The sequence below is a fragment of the Leiobunum rupestre genome, chromosome 6 (genome assembly GCF_980474605.1).
Source record: "Leiobunum rupestre chromosome 6, qqLeiRupe1.1.hap1, whole genome shotgun sequence".
NCBI classification, from domain to species: Eukaryota; Metazoa; Arthropoda; class Arachnida; order Opiliones; family Sclerosomatidae; genus Leiobunum; species Leiobunum rupestre.
The window spans coordinates 25,924,182-25,951,204 of NC_143389.1; the positions used below are offsets into that span (position 1 = coordinate 25,924,182).

The window sequence follows — 27,023 nt, forward strand, 5'->3', positions numbered from 1 at the left end:
ATGAAGTTTTATTAATACTACTATATCCAACTTAGGTTCAAATTGCTCGATAACCTCAAAGTGGATTAATGCCATTATTATTGAAGTTTGGTGTTTTTTAAATAATGCGTTTCGGAACATTTAGACCTATGACGTTTAAAAAATGAACGAAGATTTAAACGAACAAGTTTTATTTTAAATCTTACAAAATTATAGAACTTCCATTTTGAACACGATATTTCTCCTCTATGATGTAACAATTAAAAGCCAAATTGAGATTACAACGAGTTTTAGATAAGAATCCTTGAAATTGTTGAAACTGAAATATAGCAATATTTAAATTAACAATAAAAATATGACGCGTATGTCTCTACGTAACTTCTAATGCCCGACAGTAAAATTAATCGAACTAGTCACGCTAGTCTTTCATAGATTTTCAAACACCTTTGGAAAGTCAGCTTCAGACCCTGTATACCGGCTTCTTGGCAGTTAAATATTGATTTTGTACCTGTAACCCTAGATATATGTGATTTAAGTTACCCACGTATATTCCAAGTTCAAAAATTTTAACTAAAGGTTTCGTAAGCGCTTAAAACGATAGTTGTTTCAACAAAATAATGAAATTGTTGAAATCCTTGTTTAAAAAAATCAAAACTCAAGTTACGACAATTCTAAAGTAAGGTAACGAAGTATAAAATGCTGCTCTTACGTCAGGAGACAGACCTTTTTTGGTAAAGTCTTTGCGACTCTAACAAGCGCTATCACGTGCTCTAAGTCTGGTAAACAACGACGTAAGAACTACATTGAAAGGGCCACACAATCATTTGCAAAATTCGAGCCAAATTTCAAGTAGCCCCTCCTTGTGATAGTAGATTCAACGAATCAATTTCTAGAGACTAGGAGGATAAATTTCACAAAATTCAAACGATACTGTGTCTCTTGAAATCAAGAAGCCCACGTTACTTAATGGTAAGGCTATTCCAAAAAAATTAGCTGATTTTAATTTTCTCTTATCGTGAGACAATAGAGTATAAGCGGAGCCTACGCAAGCTGCTGTCACCCCTATATATCGAGCGTGCACAGGCCTTTATAATAACGTAGGCTCCTGTATAAGGTAATAGGTGCAACCACGGACAACTTTGATTTCTCATGCTGTAGCGGCCAACCCATTCGCCGAAATTCCGTGAAAAAGGAATTTCCCGCTATAAACTGTAGGAGTTCAACGCCACGCTAGTTTTTATATTGGCTTCAATGAAAAAACTATTCTAAAAATAATATTCCGCTAGGGGTGCTCAAACCATACAGATATCTTTTGCTAATAGGTTAACATAGAAACTTCAACAAATGGGTTGACCGCTGTAGCGCGAACAGCGCGTGATCAAAGTTGGCCGTGGTACAACAAAAATAACTCGTTAAATAGCTTTAGCCTTTAAAAGCGCCTCATCCTTAAAGTTTAGCTCTGTGTTGAGAATTGGTTTGGAAATCAACTGAATCTATTTTTTAATTTCATACATTAAAAAACGGCACAAAGCCACTGATGGTGTATTTGTCTAGTCTAGGAATTGGATAAATGAGAGGGAAAGAAATAACATTAAAAAAATAGTAATAATAATAATAATAATAATAATAATAATAATAATAAAAATAATAACAAACTAATTGAGTAATCATTAAAAAAACTGATAAAAGTTTACTTCTTTTATTAAAAAAATCCTTGTACTTAAAGTTGCTTAAAAATAACTACATCAACCGAACAGAGCTACTCGAAAAATAAATCAGCTCACGTAAGGGAAGATAAGCCCGAGTGGGGGTAATGCCGTCATATACTTATTTAACTATTGTTGATTTGTATTAATTACATTATTTATTATATTATTACTGTACTTCTATGAAGAGTTTAAAGGGGCTGGAAAGTGGGGTTTTGAATAACGTCATCCGTGACGTCATTAACGAAATTTGGCGCGTAGAACTACTTTTTCTCAAGTTCGCGAAGACGTAAACAGGCACCGCTGTGTTGGGATTTTGGTATGACGAAATCCAGCGTGGTCTTGGTTAATGTTAGCTGAGCTCGTAGGAAGTTTTCAAATTTAATTAATCTTTATTAAGATTTAGTTTAGTGAACAACAAATGTTTAACGAAAAATTCATTTCAGTGATAAGGTCTTTTGATTGTAGTGTGTTCATAATTTTTAAATTATTATTTGCGAGTTTCATCGAATTTGGTAAAAAAACGCTAGATGAATCGAAGCCAATTTCTAAGGGCCTGGGTTTCATTGGAGCATTTTGATAAACCTTGGTATTCAACCACAGTTCTTTTGCCTTTTCCCACTTATCTAATTCACCAACAAGAGATATTTTCGTATCATCACGTTTCCGTTTTTTATTTGAATTAAACTCCTTCATTATAAATAAATAAATATTAAAATACTAGAACCAAAACCACGTCCACAAAGGACCGAATATCTTAGCTCGCGTATGAATAACTCTCACTAGTCTCTCTCGGGTCGCTCCTCACGATTTCAAAACCCCACTTTCCAGCCCCTTTAAGATAAATAGTTTTTTCGCTAACTGTTCCCGGTTTTTCGGTGGGAGTCTGATTTGAACTCAAGTTTTCCGCTAAACACTAATTACTTACCTATGAACAGCGGAACTGGTGGTTTCTGAACACGATCCAGATTGATATGTGAACATGACACAGTGTTGATGAATCAAAGGCCCTGACATTCTTTCAGTGTTAAGATTCAGAAATCTGCTGGCATCCGAACCGCAATCTCGAGACGTATAATGAAATTGGCATCGCAAAAATAATGTGAGGGCACTGAAAATAATTTTCACATCATTAGTCGAAATATATATTGCTTATTGCTCACCAACTAGTTAGCTTTAGAGAAAACCTAACAGAAGGATATTCAACAGATTTCTACTTTGACATAAGAATAATGGTCGCGTTTAAAAAATTCTGGATGAATGTCATGTAGCTCCTCCTCTTCCGCCACGTTACTCAGTATTACCTTCCCTCTTTCTTAAACACGTGCTTATGTAGTCCAATTTTCTTAATTCAAACGATACTGTGGAACTTTAAAGTACAGCGGCACGGGCCAACCAGTAGCTAAATTACATCAGAGGCCGTTCAGAAATTATGTAACGCACTAAGGGGGTAGCGACACTTAGTTTTTTTTTTGAGAACCAAAAGCCTTAGGTACCAAAAGCGACACTTACAAAGTTAGTTCAAGTGCTGCTAAATAGTACAGGATAATGGTCCCCATTTCGATCTTATTATCTTGTTTCTACAGATAATATAGCCGATAAAACACCTTATCTAAAAAGATAAAATCTGTAAGCCTTATCTCAACTAAAAACCGTTAATAAAGTCTATTAAGGAAGCCGAATGAATTTATATTTTTATCTTTTTATTCAAATTCTCCTAACTTGTGAAGACATACGTCCATTACTTCACTTGTTTGTTCCATCGTCTTCGCCCTACTCTCTAAAGCGTAAAATGCCACAGAATCGTACAAATTTAACAAGTTTCCCGCGCTAGTCTCCGGAAAAAGGGCAGGCAAAATGTAAAATTATGATTGGTCGTATTCCCGAGATAGGCAAGAGGTGGAGCTACCTGAAAGTCGGGCAGAATTTTTTAAATGGTCTTGTGGCTCTTAAAGTAATGATGACGTAACGGTCATTGGGTCAGCACTTAGGAGAAGTGAGTTTTATCAAGATATGACGGGGGCATTGTCTTTAGGCTCCGAGAGGATGAGTCCCTGCCTCCCATTGATTCCTATGTCCCGAAGATGAAGATAGGTAATTTTCACCCATTGACTTACGGAATCGACCTAATCACGAGCAATTACCGTAAAAATTTTAACCAACTTATTCAAAAATAATCCAGACAGATTTATCAAATATATAAAGTTTTAAATTATATTTACTAACGAGGAGTGTACCCGAGGTGTTAATCATCGATTTTGATGAAACTCGGGGGGTATGTAGACCTTGGGGTAACATAAATTTTCACCAAGGGAAAAGTTACGCTGGGCTTCCGTTTTGCTATGGCAACCAAAACTGTTTTTGACAACTTAAAATGAAAAAATCTACATTTAAAAAGCATGGGATTTTTTCGGTTACTGTGAAAATTTTTCGAAAAAAAATTTCAAATCTCAACTAAAATGCTAAATTTGAACTATTTTGGATGAAATTCATAAAGTTTAGGTAAAATTGAGAAAATTTCAATGAATTTGATAAATAAAGGAATATTTACAAAAGTTTACATAAATAGGGTATTGTCTAATAATTTTTTTTTAAATCGACAAAAATTGGGTAAATTGACCAAAATTGGGTAAAATGACCTATAATGTTTAAAATTGGATAAAATCGTGTTAAACCAACTAAAATCGTCTAAAATGGAGTAAAATGATAAAATTGAGTAAAACAGCCAAAATTAATTAATATTGAATACAATTGTGTTAAATCAACTAATATCGGCTAAAATTGGGTGAAATTACAAAAATTGGGTAAAATTGTGTTAAAACCACTAATATCGGCTACAATTGGGTAAAAGGAAAACATTTTGGGTAAAAAGACCAAATTTTGGGTAAAACAGCCAAAAACGTGGCTAAAGATGATTAAAATTGAAATTTGGTTAAGCAACCGAACTTTGGGTTAAATAAATGAAATTGACTAGAATCGTGTTGAATTAATTGTGTTGACTAAAATGAACAAAATAAATAAGTTTCGACTGCAATCGTCTTAAATCAATTAAAATTGATGAGGAAGATATTGAAAAGTCAAAAATGTTACTTACGAGGAGTGTAATGACATATAGATATTTGACTCACTTGAGAGGGAGCTTCGACAAAACACAAGTCAATTTTTTTGCAAGTTGTAATTAACGAACAATATTATGGAAAACGTTGAAGTATGTTTTTTTCAAAATTGGGGTATTTTGGATGTGAACGAAAGGGTGGTTTTTAACGAAAAAATCTCTAAGTTAAAATAGTTTTCGTAATTAATTAGTGTTTACGAAATTACAACGAAATCGATAACTTTTATGTTTTTACTTTACCTTATTTTGTAGGTTTTCTTCAGTTTATCTACTTTTGGTCCTTTATCACTTTTGGTAGTTTGACAGATTGATTTTAGTCAATTTTAATTTATTTAAGACGATTGTAGTCGAAACCTATTTATTTTAAGTAAATACTGCTTATTTTATACAATTTTGTTCATTTTAGTCAATACAATTAATTCAACACGATTCTAGTCAATTTCATTTATTTAACCCAAATTCCGGTTGCTTAACCAAATTTCAATTTTAATCATCTTTAGCCACGTTTTTGGCTGTTTTACCCAAAATGTTTTCATTTTACCCAATTGTAGCCGATATTAATGGTTTTAACACAATTTTACCCAAATTTTAGCCGATTTTAGTTGGTTTAACACAATTGTATTCAATTTTATTAATTTTGACTGTTTTACTCAATTTTATCATTTTACTCCATTTTAGACGATTTTAGTTGGTTTAACACGATTTTATCCAATTTTAAACATTATAGGCATCTTACCAATTTTGGTCTTTTTACCCAATTTTGGTCAATTTACCCAATTTTTGCCGATTTAAAAAAAATTATTTGACAATACCCTATTTATGTAAAATTTTGTAAATATTCCTTTATTTATCAAATTCATTGAAATTTTCTCAAGTTTACCCAAACTTGATGAATTTCACCCAAAATAGTTCAAATTTAGCATTTTAGTTGAGATTTGAAAATTTTTTTTCGAAAATTTTTCACAGTAACCCAAAAAATCCCATGCTTTTTTAAATGTAGATTTTTTCATTTTAAGTTGTCAAAAACAGTTTTGGTTGTCGTAGCAAAACGGAAGCCCAGCGTAACTTTCCCCTTGGTGAAAATTCCTGTTACCCCAAGGTCTACATATCCACCGAGTTTCATCAAAATCGGTGATTAACACGTCAGGTACACTCCTCGTAAGTGAGAATGACTAATCAGGCTAGGTTCCAGAGGGTGGACATGGGGGCCTTGCGCCCCCCCCCTTAATCCGCTGAAGATATATATGGTGCTGTATGAGGAAAAAAGATGCGGTCGCTTCCCTCGCTCGCCAAATATCAATGTGATAGTCCACCACTGGAGGCGCCCCTATCAGTCCGTTATTTCATTGGCTCCCTTAAAGGGTAACGCAAGTGGCCATGCAGGGGGTAAATTATCTAAAGATTAAAAGAACGACTGCGCATGCGCTATCTACCATAGCTTTTCCCTTGTAAAAAAGCAGAACCATATTTGCCTAATTCATTTTGTATAAATGCGTATCTCGCGATTCTTATGCGATAGCAAAATCCATGGATTCCGAGGAAAGTGAAGTTATCGAGGTTACCAACAAATCGGATCCTTTTTACAAATAAAATGTAATAAAACAAAGATAAATATTCTGACGGGATGTAATGATTTGGAAATTATTATAGTGCCAAGTGTGTGAGGCTAGCCGCCAGCGGCAGAGATATACCGCGTCCAAGGCCTAATGTTTCAACCTCCATAATTGAAAATATTCAATTGGAAAATAATTTTTTCCAAAACATTGTGAAATCGAAAATATCAACGTCAACCTCTTTGAATTTAACTCATTCCTTTTCTCCATGATAAATAAACTAAGCTAAGTTTAAAACCCTCGGCTCGTTGGTGTTGAGCTAAGAAAATCGAAAAATTCGCGAATGAGAGCGAAATTGCACCACGTGGCTACACCAAGGAGAATAAGGTTTCCGCGCGAAATAAAATCCTCCTTGGAAAACCAAATTACGACTTGTAGAGAAAACATAGTTCCAAATCTAGCGCCCCCTTACATGGCCACTAGCGTTGCTCTTTAATCTTCCGTCTTCCGACGCGATTGAAGCACACGGCGTGGACGATTTTCTTCTCGTGCCCGGGGGAAATCTCGAACAAGAGGCCCGCAAATCGTCCCAACATAGTCATTCGAAATAAATAATTTCTAGGTTTCACTAGGGAGTAAATACTTACCAGCAGTATTTCTTTAAAGCGTTATCAACATTTGAAGAGTTCCCGTGATTATTCAGCTCATGAGACACTTGAACCACCCTCTGATAGTCATTGGCGCAACGCGCTGCGTCTGTGCTGACATTTTTGTAGCATAAAGCATGCTTTAAATATTCTGTTGGGAAAAACACACTTTTAAAAATTTTATTTAAATATTTTTTCCTTCTGATGAAACATTATCATAATGGTTGACTACCATTCATATTACTCGCCATTACCTAGTAGTCCAGGTAAATTAGCATAAAAAATTGTACTTGAACAAATATGAAAACCGTTAAAGCCCATGGTAATTGGAAAATATCTATTTGTGTAAGGTGTTCTTGGGATCGACATATTTCTGATTGTACTAACATAATCCAGCCGTTGGAAATTCAACGGCTAAGAATTCGAAGTCGTACAAACACCATTATATACAAACTCTTGATATCAATCTTTGACACATTGGCCAATTCTTTGAAAAAAATGGGGTTAAATGGGAAAACCAAACACGGACGTTTTAGCAAAATTACGCGTAAAAGAGTGTTTTAGAACAAAGAAGAAGCTTGTTTCCAGTGTTGCCGATAGGTATTTTTGAATACGGCAAAAAATGTTTTTTGTACTTTTCTATAAGAAAATAATACGTCACATATTTCCGTATATTTTTAAAACCAATATTTTTCAAAAGCTGGTGTTGAAGGTTTTTTTCCGCCGAATAGTTTTACTTTTAAATGGAAATAAGGACCAACGATATTTTGGTAACATTGTGCATGTGAGTCTCAAAAGTAAAATTTTGCAAATCTAACCTAGTCAGGAGCTTCTCAAAAGCCGTTTTGGAAGATACACTTTCAGGAGAACTTTCCAAATCTTAAAACGTACCCATATGGCTATAAAAACACCTTTTGTACTTAGAATTTTAAATTGTCACTTTTATGGAAAAGGTTATTTACGACCTTTTCTGTAGAGACTAGCATAGGAAATAACCTACCCATTGGAAGTATTAAAAAAATGTTAATAGAACATATGATATTGGCAAAAAACGATTATGGCCGCCATTTTTCCAAGATGGCAGCCAATGCAGACCAGAAAATTTATCTTTTAAATAAGACCTACTAATAAACCGATTAACAAATTCCAGATTTCCAAGAATTATTTTCTTATTAAACTACCTGCCGCCTGGCCTATTTGTCAAGAGAGAAGATACTCTCACAGGGGTAACGCCATTAGAGGTCGATTATTCATAAGTCAGATGGGGCGAATATTCCGAAATGTAGAATCATGAAAAATATGAACATTTCCTCGTTTATTTTTATGACGAATTTTTACTACGTTGAAACTTCTTTAAGTCTTTCGCAAAAAGTGTTAGATGTATTTTTTTTTAAATAAGTCAGGAAATATTAATTTACTTGAAAATGGCGACGTCTAGTACAAATAAAATCATCAATATCTTAACGCTAGTACTTTTTCTCGCTGAATTATTGTTTCCCTGTAAGCAATTTTGGAATCGGTCTAAAGATTTATATTTCCTTCATTTGCGCACTCTTAGCTATTATATCGAAACCAATAAAAAAGTAATTATTATGAAAGGACACCTTTCTGCATCTGGCCATCGATGCAGAGGTCCTGGAGGGTTTGTTTCGAACCAGATACGACGGAATGAAACACTGTTCTTTGGGCTCTGGTGAAGCATTCTCGCATGTATTGATCTACACAGTAGACACCACTTCGAAGTTGTCTGAAATTAACATATAGCTTTATTTAAAATATTTAAATGTTAATCCTGAAAAAAGTGTATGTAGAAGATTAAGAGTCTAGATACAAAAATTGTCACTAATAAAAACCAGGTAGGCTAATACACAAAGCACTATCTTGAGCCCAAGTCAAATAGCGACTTTTAATACCTCAATTTAGGTGACCAAGTTACAATGCGTCAGTTACTTTCTTCTACTGTACGAGTAAGGTGTATCAATATCTAAAAAGGCTAAAGTTCAAGGGCTCTCGGAGTGTTTCCTACTTGTACTGATTTGTAGGGACTACAGCGCTTTCCTAAACAGCATTTGTTTAATCAGCATTTTCCAAAACAGCGTTTTTCAAATCAGCGTTTTATCAAAATAGCGCTTTATCATAACAGCGTTTCTTTATACAGCGTTTCCCAAAACAACAAATTGTTCAAACGGCGCTTTGTCATAACAGCGTTTCTTTATACAGCGTTTCCCAAAACAACAAATTGTTCCAACGGCGCTTTGTCTTAGCGGCGGTTCTCAAAACCGTATTTTGTCGAAACAGCGTTTCCCAAACGGCGCTGCTTTCTATAGCACTAATAATATATGCCTATTGTAATACATATTATTCTGGAATTTCGGCAAATTTCATTACCTAATGGTTTCTGCCTATAGTTAGTATTCCAAACTTACCTAACCTAACCTAACCTAACCTAACCTAACCTAACCTAACCTAACCCCTGAAGTTCATATGTATGTTATACATTTTCCATCGTCAATTCATATAAATTTTAAGAAACCGCTGTCTTGAAAAAACCGCTGTTTCAAAATCACTAATTTGAGAAACGCTATATTCAGAAACGCTGTTTATGGAAAAAGCTGTTTTGACAAACCGCTCTACTGAGCAACGCTTAACCAAAAAACGCTTCAAAACGCTCTTTCGACAAACCACGGTATTGATAAACGATCTTTCGACAAACCGCGTTATTGAGAAACGCTATTTCAACAACCGCTGTTTTAACAAAGCGCCGTTGCAACAAAATGCTGTTTTGAAAAACGCACTTTTGAAAACGCTATTTTAACAAATGCTATTTTAGTCAAGCGCTCTATTCCCTACATACCACTTGTACTTTGTACTAGTAAAATTAAGAAATCGCTAACTTAGTGATTTTGGAGTCACCTATAATTAATTTCCCGCAATACTTTAAAATAGCATAGGCGTTATAAGAAAGGTTTTTGTACTTTTTGGTAATTTTAAATAATTCCAATTTCTTTCAAAAGGAAATTGATAATTACTCTTTAAAACAAACGTTAATATCGCAAAGCGGAATTTTGTGATTTGCATCTGATTTGTAATACTTAAATATATTTTTCTAATAATTTCAAAATATTTAGCCACATAAAATATTTAATAACCACTTTTAAATTCAAACTAACCGTGCTTGAACTAATCCTGTCGAAATAGGCAACTCAAATATAACAACATCAAATTTTAAAAAGCTATTTAAATATTATTAAAATGCCAATTCTTTAAAAATAATGAGAAATAACCGTAACGCGTGACACTGGGCGATATTCACATTGGTTTTCAGACGTAAGAGGTACACCATTTTGTATTACACTTGAGCTCTAACCTTTTTAGTTATTGAGTAGCCTTGGTTTTAATTAAAGGGAGTATTCAATTGTTAATTTATGTCATACGATCTTTAATGAGTTCAAAGCTACATGTATAGCTAAGTTTATAGTTAAACTAGCTTTTTGTAAAGTCTTATTTCCATAAATATAACGATCAATTTGCTTAGATGGCGCCACGTGCTCAATAAGGTATCGTCATTTACGTTTTCCATAGTTAATTGTTATTCAAAAATATCAACAAATCCGGTGATCCATCGCTAGCTGCGTAGAGGTTTGAAGTTGCGAAGGTTAAAAACTCCACCCCCATTTATTTTACCATCTATTCAGGTTCGGGCTTCAAAATATTTTTCCAAAAACTATTTTCCGGGGGCCAAAGAGTGTCTATTCTTAATTGAGCTTTTTTTGGTCACTGATCGATCATTTTTTTGACCTAGTTAATCTTACAAATTTCTGAGCACCTCTTATTCGACCTTCCTCCCGTTTAAGTCCTCCAGAAATCGCGTCACCACGACCAACTCGAAGAAAATTGCGTTCGGTCATTGTCATAGGTTTGAAAGTTTTCGTTCTCTTGCCGCGCAGCTGTCTTTTGGAAGGTTGACTCTTCACTCGATCATTGGTGCCACTAGTGTCTCGCAATTCTATTATAGCAAGTAGGGGCCCATATATATTACCTCAATGGCTATATAGCAAGTTGGGGGTCATAGATAGTATCTCGATGGCTCATTAGGCGCCGATGTCTTCACCTTCCCCGTGCACCATTCAAATGGGGGCACGCAAGAAATACCAAGACCCGTTTTTTGGAATACCAGAATTTCCAATCCAGATCGATAGTATACATTATGGGGTCCCTATAGCTTACAGGTCTCAGAAGAAAATCAGTTACTTCCACCCCGGTTTCCAATTCTTACGCACGGGACCTTAATAACTGCAGTCTATTGACATCAGTGCCCCTTTCAAGGTCTATTTTGTCGGTCTCTCGTATTTACCCCATTCGCGGGATTTGGCCGAGGCTTAGTAGTAAATTTTACTCAGTAAATTATAACAAACATCTTTTGGATTTAGAAAAATAAGTTAAAATATGTTGATTTTAAGTTCATCAGCTTGCCACCACCCTCCTACACATTGAATCCCGGCCACCTGTTTAAGTCATTAAAAGTCACTAGATAACTTGGCCCAAGGTGCAGTGGCGTAAATAGCGCCGCCGCAGACCCCGCGGCGCGGGGGGGGGCGATAACTAGGGGCCCCCAAACGTTTATGATTAAAATCGGTGCTATTTAAAAGGGCCCCGAGTTGTTTTTCGCGGGGGGGAGGGCGGAGTTCCAAGTTACGTCACTGTTAAGGTGGTGCCTTGGGTTTTAGCTTAGCTGATTGTTATTATTATTATATTGTAGCAGTGGCGTAAGCCGAAACGTTATCTCGCTCCTGCGAAATGGAAAAATGCACCCCCTCTATGCTTCTGCCACAGTTATTTAACTCGTTGTTGAGGATGCCTGAGCTTATTGTCCCCTCTAAATAACGCGAGACCTAGTGCAGTACATACAGGATTTTAAAGGGAGTAGGAAAGCATCGAAAAATCCTCTGCTAACTCTCGCTACAACTTGTTTTAAAAGTAACTAGCGTCAATTTTCCCTGGCTTCTGTTAAGCCTAGTGGCAGAAACGTGAAATTCGTGGATCCATCATAAATATGGTAGTTCATACTCCCTTTAAAGTATTTTCCTTCTTCTGTTAAACTGGAGAAATTTGCTGAACTTCATAACATTCGATAAAATGTTTTCCACTGCAATTACGATTGTTTTGGGGTGTAAAACGCTAAATGATATTTTCTGGCTTCAAACACCGTGTTAGATATCTGGATCTGAATAACTACAGTGTCGTAGCTCGTCTATATTTTGTAGCAAGATATATAGCTACCTCTACACCTCTACCCGTTCTCCCCACAAATACTTAAAATTAACGTTATAAAAAATTAGATTCCCTTTATTTCGGAATTTGATGTCAACTACAATTAGACCAACAAACTAATAACATTACCAGATGAAAAGTACAACTTACTCGCATACAACATCTAGCTCAGCCATTGTGGTTGCAAACGCCATGTTATCACTTTGACCAACCTTTTCCAACATAAGTAAGCATCTTTCCAGCGCTTCCACAGTGCAGTTCTTTTTACTCCTAACTAAAAATAAAGTCAATTAGTTTTGGGAAATATTTTTAAATTTCCAACACTATCAACTATACCCATCGTTTCCAGTAAATTACAATTACGCTTCCAAGAGAGTTATCACGTTACTTGTGTTAATCGCTGTATGGATCCGAATAATGCAAGTTAAGAACCTGCCATGCTAATCACAAAATTTATTTGGACAGGCTCAATTTATCATAAGAAGACTATGAAGACCCGAGCTCTGATGGATTTCCCAATTGGAGCACAAAAAGCGTCATAGTCTAAAGAAGCCTCAAAAATTAAATTCTAAAAATAAAAGTGAACTTAGTTTATTGGCTCTTGAGCAAATACATAATTAGCATAAGGGCTAAGTCAACAGGCGACTTGTAAACAGTAATACAGGATAATTAAAAAATAAAAAACAAAAAAATATGTATAAAAAAACGAACTTTAGTATAAAACAAAAGAAAACAAAAAAGTGGACAATGTTAAGAAATAGTCCAGAGTCTCTTTAAACTTAGCACTCTTTAAACTTAGCAAGAGTAGTTTCAGATTGAATTGATCGATCCAAGGAGTTGTATTCCTTTACACTCGTATAAACATTAAATTGGGTTTTTTACTCGTTTTACAACTTGGGACTTCAAATATATTAGAGGGTCTTCTATAAAAATTGCGCCTAAGGCCTTAACGGAGAAAAATTGCCACATGGCATGACCAGCCTTGACCACTCACTGACACCGTTTTATATCAAAGACCACAATTATAATTTTATAACTAGAATTGAACACTATTACTTAATTGTAGTAGAGCTCATCATAAACGATTACTAATGTAGTTCAAATACAGAAGAAATGCAACAATTTTTTTCTTGCTAACTTTAGTTGCATTAACAAATAGAAATGTGCAAAATTCAATTTTGGGTAGGCTCCCCGCGAAACGTTTTATCGATGTATTTTCTCATAAAATGGATGCATTCATATTTATATTACAGAGGTCAAATGGTTAATTTAGTAAACTGTCAATACATGTGAAATCCACCATCTTCCCTAAATGGTTACCACCATTTTCGATTATTATTTTGTATCAAGAGATTCAGAAACATAAAAAAAGGAAGAATGGCGTTTCCATTGGTTTTACTGCATCATTTTTCCAGAACCTTTTTTCTTCAATGAAAATCAACTGAACTGAGCAGTATCGTATCAATCTGGTAGAAGCATATTTAGACCTTATAGGGATTTATGCTGAACTTTACGTTTATTCCACAATACTTCGTTATTTAATAGTAATATTTAGTTATATAAAATTTATTAGGCTGTGCGTGGATTGAAGAGCTTTCAAAGCGAGCCAGAGAATAGAGCTAGATATAATATCATTCAATAAAAAACATGGGAAATTAAAATTAGTTATAAGGCGAGCTAAAGACAATAGGAAAGCTAAGATTTATTAACTGTTTAATCATTTTAATGACATGAAAGTTTATCAATGATTTCAGCCGGAAATTTTGTTCCAAATGTATCAATTAGTCGGTTTTCTTGCGTTGTCCAATGAGGAAGACGTTGAGGATTCCCGGATATAAAAGCAGCAATGGGGAAGATTGTGACTCCAACTATGCGGGAGATGGCACTGCTCAACATTAGGGGCTTTCCGCATCTATTTTATAACGGCGCGCGACGCACGCTCGTTTTCAGGTATGAATTGGAACGTGCAACCGAGCGTTCAAAATAATTTCGTCAGTTAAATGAAACCCACTTTCATTGCCCCCGGATAAGTTTCAGAAAATCATTTGATTGGGCTAACGAAAATTGCCTTTGATGCAAAGTTTATTTTCCATATACAGGGTGTCCACTAAAAACGAAAAATGATAAATAACTGAAAAACTTTTTTTAAATTTTCAATTTTCAATGGAACATTCCTCGTGCAGGGGGACATTTACAATTTTAAACATTCAAAAACTATTTCGAAAACCGTTGGGTTTACGGATTTGCTTCCAATTAGAAAGTTGTTCCTCGCCATATTATTAGTTCAAATAACTTTGATTTGACCAAAATACTTTAATAAGTAGCCTAATAAACTACTTAAATAAAGAACTTAAAGCATTATTAAGCTAATTTTACCAGTCAGAAGCCGAGAAATTGAAGGTTAATGAATTGAGCATGATTTCTGTAAGATTGGTTGTCATGACAGCAAATAATAATAAAGCCTTCCGTGACATTTCAATTAAAACGTTGAACAACACTATGAACTCCGTCGTTAAACCGGCTCAAGTATGTATCGTAGCCGACTGTGGCATAATTGAATCGTTGTAAACTATTCATTATTTATTTTATTTAGTCACATTAAAACTAATCAGATTATTTTATTATCAAACACTAAATTCAATTTATTGAGCTACAACGGTTCTCGAGATAGTTTTTGAATGACCTTGAAGACATGGTTCAAGGTCCTTTAATTTTACAATGGACAAATGAAACCTTTTGTCGGAATGGCTCATCTTAGACTCAACGGGGTAATATCAACATATCCTATGGCATAGGGATAACGTTAATTATCTTTTGCAAATTGTAACTTAGACACTAAGACAAAAGTTTGAGAAGTCAAATGTCTCAGGTCTCCGGTCAAATATCTCAGGTAACAGGCCTAAATTAAAGCTTGTTTGCTAAACATGTATTCAGAGTTACATAACATTTGGTAGGGTAGTCTTTGATCAACAGCGTTATCCACATTGCATTTCGATTCGCTAGTGAGGGTACTTCGCTCGAAAAAAGGTACGGGGTATAGATCTGAAACGGTTTAAATTTTAGAGTTGTCAAAACTCTACGTTTCAATTTAGCTAAGTATCGTGATAAGATATTATCTACTATTATATTTAATAGTAGATAATAATTAATTAATTTTCTGAAAGCTATTTTTGATATTGAGAAAAACGAGTGGTTTAGTTTGCGAATATGCGAGTCACCGTGAGTGTATAATAAGGCACCACCCAAGTCAGCTAGCGAGTAGCCAGGTTACAATACGTAGGAGTGTGGTGTATAGCCTCCTTAACCGCTCTGCTTTCATCGTCCCTGCTCAACCACGACCCAATAAAGTTATCGAGCTGTTTATCGATAGGGCTGTAGAAGTTTAAGTTTTTCCATTTAAAAGCGATGATATTTGCGAGCTAGAAAGGTAAGCGGTACTATTTGTTTAACGCGGGGATTCCTTGTATCAGCGGTGGTAATCGCGCTAACAATGGACCACTCCAAATACCTACTTATAAGCTCAGTCACGTTCGCCGGGAGAACATTAAGCCATTGTCATTAAAGAGATCTCGGAATTTTTTTCATTCCGAGATCAAAGGAAACGTAATTTCAAAAGCGTTACGCTGGCTTTGCCACGACAGAGATCGATCTAAATGGAGCGCGAAGAAACGGGGATCAAAGGGAATCCAACGTGATAAACTGGGCTCGTGGCCACTTCTCCGGGAAGTGTCTCGTGCCGGATGCCCGACTAAATCACCGAGAGATCTCTTCCCATTTTTAACTTTTATCGCTTTGGACTTCCTTACAGTCGGGGGATGCCTGTTTAAATGAAATATCAAAGGAAGTTGCCCGGACGATTTTTTAAAACCTCGATTCTTTCGAAATTGGCCATTTAAACGCTACAAAATTGACCGAAACGGAAATGTTCAAGCTTTAATTTGACCAGTTTACCCAAAAAGGAATATTAGCTGGGAAATTTTATCATATACGTAACGTTTGAAGAGGTTGGAAGAATTGAGAGCAAGCCTATAAGATATCATCAAACACATTACGAGCATTCTCCTTTCGTAACAGTTCTTTTTAAGTGATTCTCTTGACTTTGCCACGTTGTTGTCTCGTCTTTGATGCCGCGTATTTTCCATCTCTTGTATTTCTTAAGTGGTTCGTTTCCCAGGAAGGCCTATCAGACATGTTGTTTTCATAATTAGAGCTTTGTGTCCCTCAAATCATTGTTTTTATTTATTCGCGATTTTGAGAAACGACGCTGTAAAAACGTTATGGTACCAAGTACTTAACGCAAAAAAGATCTAATTTATTTTAACTCCCCATAGTAACAAAGATTAAAGAATTATGATGTGACTTAACATATTTCAGTGAGCCCCCCTATCAGTAACATTTAGTAGTTAACGCCTCTTCCGACCTTAGCTTGTTACAGAGTTGAAAGGTTGACTTATACTTAAATGTTTTCTATCGGAAGCAATGGTAAGTGTTTTCTATCGGAAGCAATGTTATTGTTTTAACCTATACAAGACAAATTGAAAGTAGGAATTACAACCTTGTTTGGTAAAATGTATCCGTAAATTATACAAGCAATAACCAAACTAGATGAAATGCTTATACCCCTGCTCCCTGACCATGTCCATGCAGATATTTTCCCGGAACTTTGTAAGATCAATATTAGCTAGTGTTTATCTTTGTATTTAAACTTTTTCTCGTAATTTTGGAATTAATGCTTTTAAAAATGACCAGAATGTTTAAAAATCTTTCAAATATATAACATTCATAATTTTTCAAGTAAAATTTTCTGATTTTTCCCTGACATTTTAGGGTTATTTTAAAAATGTGGAACTTTTCCCTGTTTTCCCTTACATATGGGAATTCTAAAAACGCGGTATGGATCTTGATGGCCAAATATCTTATAGAAAAAGTAATTGCTACTGCACTAATAATAAAAAGGTAAACCCACTATAGATAACGGAGAATACCAAAATGTATATAAAGTTTCTAACGTGAAATTAAGATTATATTTTTATTTGCTGGACGTTGGCGTTGAAGAATTATCTAAAATACGGTTTATTTTATAAATTAATTGTTTTTTTGGATAAGGAATAATTCATTTGAAAGATTTCAATATAAATTTATGATCATATCATAAATAAGGTTTATTAATAGTAGGCGCTCACGGCTTTTTAAATTTAACATTTATGATATTTTCCAAAATGGTATTCACCGACTCCTTTGATCTTGGCATAAAGTAAAGTTCATTTCAGAGTTTGAAGCCCTCAACATTTACTGAAATTTTGTTTTCGATACCAAAGGCTCGAATTTTATTTTTTGTGGGATAGCGTTTGCTTTGAAATTAAAACTTCTGGTTTTAATTAAAACAATAGGAGACATTTCCAGTTTCATTAAGAAAAATTTCCGCTTCAAACGCAAACATTAAGCTAATTCACTTTATTTAACGAAACGGAACTATTCATCGTGCCTTAGAGCAATTCCGCAAAAATATGAAAATGGGTCATTTTGGAACCAAAGCAATTATCATGAAATTGGAGAGAACTCCCTATCCTATACGCCCAAGACAGTCTGTGGAAAGCATTCGAGAGAGTTTTGGAAATGTAATGATTTTTTGGTCCAAGCAAGAACTTGTATTAATAATATTATGTCTCTTACCTATTTAAAATGAAATACCTTTACACGGAAATCTGATCCTAAACTGAGGTCGCGCGGAGACTACACGAAAAGGCAAAGTTCAGCCGCGGAATTTCTTATGACCTTTCATTTTTATACTTCTTTAATCTATCTAGTGTGAACGACTGACTGTAAGAAAAACTCAATCACGCAAAAAAACGATAAGTAAAATGGAATATTTTTTTAAAGACAATAAGAATATCCATATCAAGAAAGTCTCACAATGAATATTGGTGATAAAGTAAACAGCTCAAATAGCCTGCATTTGTTTGAAAAGAAATCGAAATCGACACGATGTTTTTTTTCAAACTTTACACACGAGTAATAATCGATCAAAGACCATGTTTCACAATGTACATAAAATAAATTTAACTATTCGGGAGTTGATTCCTAACACACTTTATTCCCGAAAAATGCAAAGATACATATATATCAATAAACTCAACTGCATCGATCGAGATTTTTAACGAAAGGAAAGGATGTGATATAGATTTCTCAACATTTTGTTTTTAAAATTTCCTTGTTTCGACCAGTGGCGTAGCTAGGGTCTCCAGGGGCCCCCGTGAAACCCTTTTCGGTGGCCCTATAATCAGTGGCGTTTATAAGGGGTGGTTGGAGACCCCCTCCATTACCGGTTTCGACGGGTATTACGTTTGATTTTTTCAATTTTTCGTTAATTTATATTTATACCAGAAACGTAATATATCTCCTGATTACGTCAACGATATTTATATCTTGAAATGGTCAATCCGAAGTTGAACGACTACGGAAATACAGTGCCCTGACAAATAATCAACTGGTATTAAGTTTTCGGAAAAATACCACGCATGTGCGATCATGGTCATGTGCCTCTCTTTATTTATTAATATGAGTATTATTTAGGGAATCCTCGTGAACGTTTTATGCTTTGGATACTTATAAAATATTAGATTACTAAGCGTTTTTCAATATTGGTGAAACCTAAGACATATAGGGATATAATTTAATGCTGTCACATTTATGAAGTTCAAATTAAGATATTTAACAAGATAAATATGCGTTCAATTTGTTGGTTAGATGTTTATTTTGTAAGTAGGATTCGTGTCTTTCACCCCAAATTCCCGAAACAAAAACAGTTTTGTCATTGTATCATTTTTCATTATAGTAGCTCAAATACACGAAGTATGGGAATGCTTTTCTCATTTTAATTTTATTTCAATGACTCGGATACGACTTAAAACTGGGTGTTAGTATATTTCTTTAGGATCTCAAGGATTTGTCACTTTCGGTCAAACGCAAATAGTGTAAAATAACTAAAAAAAGTGTCTGCCAGATTTAATAAAATCAAATTTTCCATATCAATTTTTCAGGAAAATGTAGTTAAAATTGATTTCAACTCTATTTAATATAATTAAATTAACCACATCAATTACATTACTCCAACTGTCAATATGTTTTATACTACGGTTAAAATATTTAACTAGCCTATTTTCTATACTAACCAAAATGATCTGAAACTAAGACTGATATGAATTAATAAAATTAAGTGTCCCGGCTAAGCTCCAAAAGTGGGTATACTATATTTATGAAATTTAAAAGTTCTAAAGCTATTAGTAAAGGCATAAATACATTATTGGATAGGGAAGTTTATTATAACGAATTAGCAAGCATACAGAACATACTTTCCCGTACGTTAGAAGGAGTAACATTTCCTAATTTTTGGTTTAATCATAAATAATAAACCTAGTTTTCCTCGTGTAGGGCGCTGTTGACTCGATCGCGTGGCATCATACATGGGCAAAACTCCGGAGGGAAACTCCAATTTCGGAGCGAACAGGAGGGAACGTGGAGGAACACATTTTTCCCTCTACACTCCATTCTCACCCCTCCGGAGTGAAAACATTAACTCCGTTAGCCCTCCACGGCATAAATCTCCCACTCTGCTACTTTCCCTCCAATCTCCGAAACATAAATCCCTCCTCCACACTTTATCCCTCCACACTCCGGAGTAAAAATATCTTCTGGCTTACGTCCCTCCAGAGGTAGGCAAAACTCCGGAGAAAACCTTCAATATCGGAGTGAGCCGGAGGGAACGTGGAGGTACACATTTTTCCCTCTACCCTCTTTCGTCAGCCCTCCGGAGTGAAAAAATTAACTCCGTTAGCCCTCCACGGCATAAATGTCCCACTCCGCTGTATTCCCTCCAATCTCCGAAACATAACTGCCTCGTCCACGCTTTATCCCTCCACACTCCGGAATGAAAATATCTTCCGGTTTACGTCCCGCCAGAGGTATGCAAGATTCCGGAGATAAACTTCAAGATCCGGAGAGAATGGGATAGGGTGTTTGTGAAAATGTTTTCCCTCCACCCTCTGTATGAAACAATTTACTTCGTCGGCCCTCCAAAGCATAAATGTATCCCTCCGCTCTATGCACTCCCATCTCCGAAACAACTTGTACCAGGAGGCAGAGCCATTAACGTAGACAATCGTTACTAATCACACCATACATGTACAGTCCCGGACAAAATTTCCGGGCCGTTTAGTTTTTGTGGCCATTTTTGTGTAGTTTAAGCTAGAAATTTCAGTGATAGCTTTTTGGAAAGAACAACGTCGTGACCGTACAAATCTTTAAATATATTTGCGGTAAAACATATTGCACCAAAATGAAACCGGAAGTGGTCACACCCCTCGAAGTCAGCTTCTCATAACTCCTCAGGAACGTATCGTGAAGGGTTCCATTATACGCGCCTTGTTGCCCTGAATACAAATATCTTTACAGATTTAAAATCGCTAAAGTATTTCAAAAGATATTAAGCAAACAATTCAGCATTTAAACTAAAATTTTAACCCTAATGTTATTTATGTAGCAAAAGTTAATACGGGTAAAACAATAATAAATAACCATAAGGCTTAAATTGTAGTTTAAAAGCTGAATTGTTTGTTTAATATCTTTTGAAATACCTCAGCGATTTTAAATCTGTAAAGATATTTGAATTCAGGGCAACAAGGCGCGTATAATGCAACCCTTCTGGATACGTTCCTGAGGAGTTATGAGAAGCTGACTTCGAGGGGTGTGTTCACTTCCGGTTTCATTTTGGCGCAATCTGTTTTACCGCAAATATATTTAAAGATTTGTACGGTCACGACGTTGTTCTTTCCAAAAAGCTATCACTGACATTTCTAGCTTGAGCTGCACAAAAATGGCAACAAAAACTAAACGGCCCGGAACTTTTGTCCGGGACTGTACATTTATTGTAGGGAACTTACGCTTTAAGTTATGTACTGAATATTCAGATCTGCCAAAAGTAATTGTTAAAGAAAATGATTACGTCCAACACCTAGTTAGACAAAGTAGACAAAAAAAAATGCGTCTTCCATTTCAACGTGGTTACGAGTAAGATACTAAAACGAAGATTTGTTGCCCAAATTTACGCTTATTTTTTGTTTTTTTCTACAACTGGGGTAATATCAATCCGAGGTTTCGTGGTCGTGCTCTCCAGGACATCGCCATTGAAAACACCATCCTTGCCTACTACGTCGCCTCTTCTCGAGAGAGCGTCAGGACCATAGAAATCTCATAGGCAACTAGAATGCTGCCGCCTACGGCCGAGCTTGACGCCAGTTCGCCTTGAATCTTCAGCCAATGAGAGGCCGTAGAGTGGTTCCGCCAAGGAGGATAATAATCCTCCTTGGATCCGCTACTATAGCGGGAGATAGGTGACGTCATTCTCTCTGGTTACATTAAATTCTTGGCAGAACCACTCTTTGAGCTCTGATTGGCTGAGATCTGGCTATCGTCTGCCACGGCGTTTGGCCCATTTGCCAGTTACACGGCAGCATTCTAGTTACCTATGAGATTTCTATGGTCAGGACTGCCAGCTTCAACTTAGGGTTGGGTCGAATTGTTCTTTGTTTATTTTCGAAAACCTATAACTGAAATGCACATGTTTCCTACAATTTCTTAAAGGCTATTGCCTCATAGTACAACTCGTTTTTTTCACGGCCTCTAAACTCACAAGCCAGTGATAAATAGGTCTTTTTCGACCGAACGAAATATATTGTTAAATTTTCATTTATACTCTACAACTTTTCCATTGGAACATGTTGCGTGACACTAACCGGTGAAAAACTAATTTTTCCAAAACCGCGAAAAATATGAAATTAAGAAAATATACCCTTAAAATTTCAGAAACCTAGGATAAACACCTTTAGAGAAAAATGGCCTGATCTATCAAATTGAGACACCCTGTATAGTATTATTATTACCATATATATAGTACCTTATTATTATATTATATTATATTTATAATATAAGTAATATTTTACTCGAATCCTGGTTTCAAGGCGAGATTTTCTCAATTTCATTGGTCAAAACTGGCAACGAAACCGACTTAAACGGACTTCTACGGCCTGGTGTGACAGTGGCTTTAGATTTGTTCTGTACACCCTAAACCTGGCATTAGTGAGAAGTTAGAAGAACTTCCATCGTCACGGATTAACGACTGCTACAATTGACATTATTTATTTGCGGACTACGAAGTTTAAGTTTAAAAAATAAAACTAAATCATTATAAAACCACTGAAAACGTAGATAGGAAATTTGTAGCTCTGTAGAAGTAACTTTGTTTTAACGAAAAAAACCAAATCTGATAAAAAACATTTTTGAGGTTTCATTTGAGACTTTCCACCAAACTTGTCAAATCTGAAACGGTTTCACATAATGTTAATTTTTTGACTATTTTAAAGATTATATTGCACCGAAACAATACCAAAAAAGTGTAATTATCACTTTAATATTCGATTTCGTAAGTAAAATAACTATGTCTCGAGTATAAACCATATTTTTGATATACGGAAATCAGAGCCCACGATTATCGAAGGGTGATGTTGATCACCTTTCCCCCCCAAGGCGATATTTCACAATTGTTATTGTAGCCAATGGGTTCTAACACATACAATTTTCTACTTACGCCTACCTAAAACCATGCAGATACTCCTATCAATTAACATACATACATACACACGCACATACATACCTTCCTACATACATACATACATACCTACATTTACACAAATACCTGCAAAAAATGCAAATTAAACAACCGTACCTTTTCGTTACTCTCAACACACCTATCGTCATCCCTCCACACCCGTACCTACCCACCTACGTATAGACATATTTACACACAAATTCATTGAATATTCTGGAACGTGATAGCGTGTTTCACACCATTCCCCATACATTTAGTACTTAACACTACCTCATTTATAACCCAATCTTAACGTGAGATAATTGAGTCTAGAACAAGCACGCGTTTTCAGAATTGGGAGTTAGACCTATAAAAGATAGCTACAGTCTAAACTTTCAAATTACCAACCACTGCTATATGTAACAGGGCGAGCTAAATGCCCGTTATGAAACTCCAATACAGCACGCAAATATCAAATTACTGAACTAAACCACAAATCATTATAATATTTTATTAAAATTTTAAATAATAATTGTACAATATTTCTATATAACCATGATCTTTGTGTTACTTGTGCAAGTTTATGAATTCGTTTGATTGGCTAAAAAATGATAACATTTCCATAATTACATAAAATAAAATGTCATGTATTATAGGAAGGCGTTATTTCATTAAACACATTATTTGTTAGACGTAGAGAGTCCTGAATAAAACTCCGCAGTTCTGGAGGGAATCGTAAAAACCTCCAGCACTTCTCCCTCCACCCCTCTACCCTCCAGTCATAGTGGCAGTCTTTTTCCCTCCGCCTGAAGAGTATCGCACTAGCATTTTCCCTCCGTCCCTCCGCCTGAAGATTATCGCTCCAACACTTTCCCCTCCGTCCCTCCACCCTCCAATCGTAGTGGTATTGTTTTTCCCTCCGTCCCTCCGTCTGAAGACTATCGCTCCAACACTTTTCCCTCCGTCCCTCCACCCTCCAATCGTAGTGGTATGGTTTTTCCCTCCATCCCTCCGGAGTAATCGTTCACTCCTCTAATAAATCCCTTGTGACTCTGCTAAATTGGAGGTATTTATCAGGCTCTCCGAACTTATGGAAGTTCTCTCCGGAGTTGCGGAGTTTTTTGGCGTTCCCTCCGGAACTCCGGAGTGAAACTCCGGAGTTTTGCCCATCTATGCGTGGCATGCAGGGCTTGTCACCACCCTCCTACGCATTGTAACCCGGCCACCTGAATTAAAGGCTTCAAAAGTCGCTTGATGACTTAGGCAGAAGGTGGTTCCTTGGGGATTAGCCTAGCTGATTATTATTATTATTATTACTTACTGATAACTGTTTATTTTAATTCGTTCAGACGTATGTTAATTTATTTTTACCAAAAAAATACATTGTCGCGTTGTCCACAATCCAAGATACTATTTCTATAGCTTAGAGATTTAAGATAGTCCGCGAATTGTAACATTTTAGAATGCAAGAAATAGTCAGATTTATCGCGTATAAAGGCTAAATATTGAATTGAAGGGGTCCCAGAGACGAGCCCCGAGAAACGCCACGGAAGACGTCGAATCTAATAGGAGTCAATTCCCCATTGCATTTGATAAGGCTTGTAGGACCATTAAGAGTGACTGCCCCGGGTAACGCAAGATGCACCAAACAACGTCATGGAAAGGTAAATAGCGTCGTGATGTAAGCGCCGTTTGAACATAGTTTAAAAAGGAAGGGGGCTTGTTTTTGAGGAAATCTCCCTTGAGAAAACCGTGTTGGGTAGATTCTACCTTCCTGGAATTATAAAGTAGAATACAAAGCCTATTTTACGTACAGGATAAGTAGGGTGGTAGTTCCCGGAATACTCTCTAAGAACTTTCACGACCAACGGTTGTAAAAGAGATATCTTACAATTTTAGGGAAATTTGCCACAATAATTAAAAGAATAATATATATGTAAAACTAGAGCTAAACCATATAATTTTTACACCACGCTTTACTGAAATTCGGTACACCATCTATTCCAAACATACATTTTTCTTTCAATTTGTACATCGTTATTTCAATGTCTACTTCGCCTATAAAACATTATCATTTGTTCTTAAAGTGTTTACAAGTTATCAAGTACAAATATATAATTTTTTTGTGTTGTCTTCGGCTTCTGCTGAGAAGGTTTATAGAAAATTTGGTGGCTATATCTGAATTTTTGTGATTATACAATGTTTTTTCAACTAAATTGTATTTTGGTGTTACCTTAATTTAGAATTTATCAAGGGGCAGAACGCTCTCTTGAATAATCATTATTAAAAATTTTCATTATTTCGTAATTCACTGTTTGGTAAATTCTGCCAAGCTTAAAAACGGAAATTGAAGTTGTTTACTTCCGGAAGATGGGAAGGTGTAATTGTAAAATGTTACTAAATTATTTTATACCAAAACATTCATGCTGTTTCAAAAAATTTTTTATACTACTTATAACTAAGGAATTTGATTGTTACGATATGACCACAATTAAGATTGGTGTCAACCTTACTGAGGTGTTTTCTTTATTTATTGACAATTTCTAAATATTATAACGTTTGTATTATACATTTTTACAACTAGTAAGCAACCTTTAACAAGTTACGTAACGGAACAAACTCACTTTTTCGAGGAATGGGGAAAATTCCATACCCTAAATCACGAAAACAATTTCTTAATAATATTAGCACCATTAACTTGAAAAGTATTAAATTTAATTTAAAATGAAGCTGGTTTATTTATTTATTGTTTTACCCCTAGAAAACTTATAATACTTTTATTTGTAAATTAGAAAAACAAGTTCTAAACTGCGACTGTAAATTTAAATAATTGATAATTTAGGTTCCGGTACAAAACTAGGATATGTGACGTAACATTTGAGATACCCCTCTCCTTTACACCATAACATTCACCGCCCTTAATGGGTTACGTCATTTCTGAACGGCCCTAATTAAAATGAATTTGTATATTGTTATTTTACCCTTAAGTATTTAAGTGTGAGAAACCTATACCACGAAAGCTGTGAAAGAAAATATGGCAGCTCCACCAACTTGTTAAGTATTAAATTTGGAGTACCTCTCACGTCATCTGTCATATCGTGGTCGTCACAAAAACATTAATCGTTCAAATTCGATTAGAAAGCATTTCTTTTATTGAGTAGTGAATGACTGTGAACAGTAAACGTATCAGTATAAATGGACTACAGCTGTGAGATTTCGTTTAGATGATAAAATACTGTATTTAGCGAAGGCACTCTGTTTTGAGCGGGCAATCCAAGCGTACAAACGTTACGAGAGTAATCGATATAGAAGAACGACGAAGAAGCTTAAAACCACGGGCTTACATATAGATCAGCACGATGCATTATAAATCTTTCATTTCTCGATATTGAAATTCAAAGCGCCGGCTCGCGAAAACAAAGTCTAGGCCATCCGCGAATACGATATTATATCAACATTTTATGGCGGATAAATATTTCGCAAACGGAATATCAAAAAATAAGTAAATATAGCGAAATATATATATATATATATATATATTTATATAAGGTGGAATATAATCTGGGAAACTCAACGAAAATCCCCAAACGCGGTCGTGTATCATGCGAAAAATAAGAACGTACCTTCACGGCCGAATGAAAGCAAAAGGAATAAGGTGAGAAGTCGATAACAGTTCATGAACGAGCGAGCTAGCAACATATATATGGGGCTAAAGAGAAGATAAAATCATCTTTTTCGGGCTCCGTATCGAACTCGGTTTAAGCGTGGAAGCGGCGCTCTTTTTCATGGTCGCGCTCGGCCTCGGAGAACCTCTCTCCCGAATCGAAGCTTCATCTTTCTCGGAAGGAACGGCACTCTCAGGGACGATGATCTGGACGCTGCCTCTTGAGATACTTCTGTCGCTGTTTACGGCGGACGAACTCACAAACCCGTCAAATATTTTACGACGAAAGTAAACGGCGAGTGTCGGCGAGCGGAGCGGCGCATCACGAACCGCGGACGTCGGCTTGGGGACTGCGTAAGGAGCGCGACTTCATTTGGGAGAGAGTACGATTTCTTCGCCACCCGTATCGATTACCGAGCGTATTTTTCTGCCAGCAGATGACGACA

General features: G+C 35.7%; 1 protein-coding gene across 3 annotated transcripts; it reads right to left on the bottom strand.

The window, feature by feature from the left end:
• Positions 1 to 159: 159 nt before the first annotated feature.
• LOC149940513 (uncharacterized) lies at positions 160 to 27,023 on the bottom strand. 3 transcript variants are annotated; one of them, XM_090177441.1, is made up of 6 exons: positions 26,537 to 27,023; positions 12,422 to 12,545; positions 8,605 to 8,747; positions 7,001 to 7,151; positions 2,614 to 2,796; positions 160 to 298 (listed from the first exon to the last, which is right to left on the bottom strand). In XM_090177441.1, exons 1-6 carry the CDS (start codon positions 26,610 to 26,612, stop codon positions 226 to 228), a joined length of 750 nt encoding a protein of 249 aa, XP_090033567.1. In that variant the 5' UTR covers positions 26,613 to 27,023; the 3' UTR covers positions 160 to 225. The 3 variants fall into 3 exon arrangements, with proteins under 3 accessions (XP_090033567.1, XP_090033570.1, XP_090033569.1); XM_090177444.1 differs by lacking the exon at positions 26,537 to 27,023 and adding an exon at positions 12,608 to 12,623; XM_090177443.1 differs by lacking the exon at positions 160 to 298 and adding an exon at positions 1,457 to 1,534.

Coding starts and splice junctions, on each gene's coding strand:
- LOC149940513 (XM_090177441.1), bottom strand. CDS start 26,612: ATGTTGCTAGCTCGCTCGTTCATGAACTGTTATCGACTTCTCACCTTA. Junction 12,546..26,536: donor GCTTTCATTCGGCCGTGAAG/GTACGTTCTTAT, acceptor CTTTATTTTTAG/TTAGGAGTAAAAAGAACTGC. Junction 299..2,613: donor ACCAGTTCCGCTGTTCATAG/GTAAGTAATTAG, acceptor GCTATATTTCAG/TTTCAACAATTTCAAGGATT.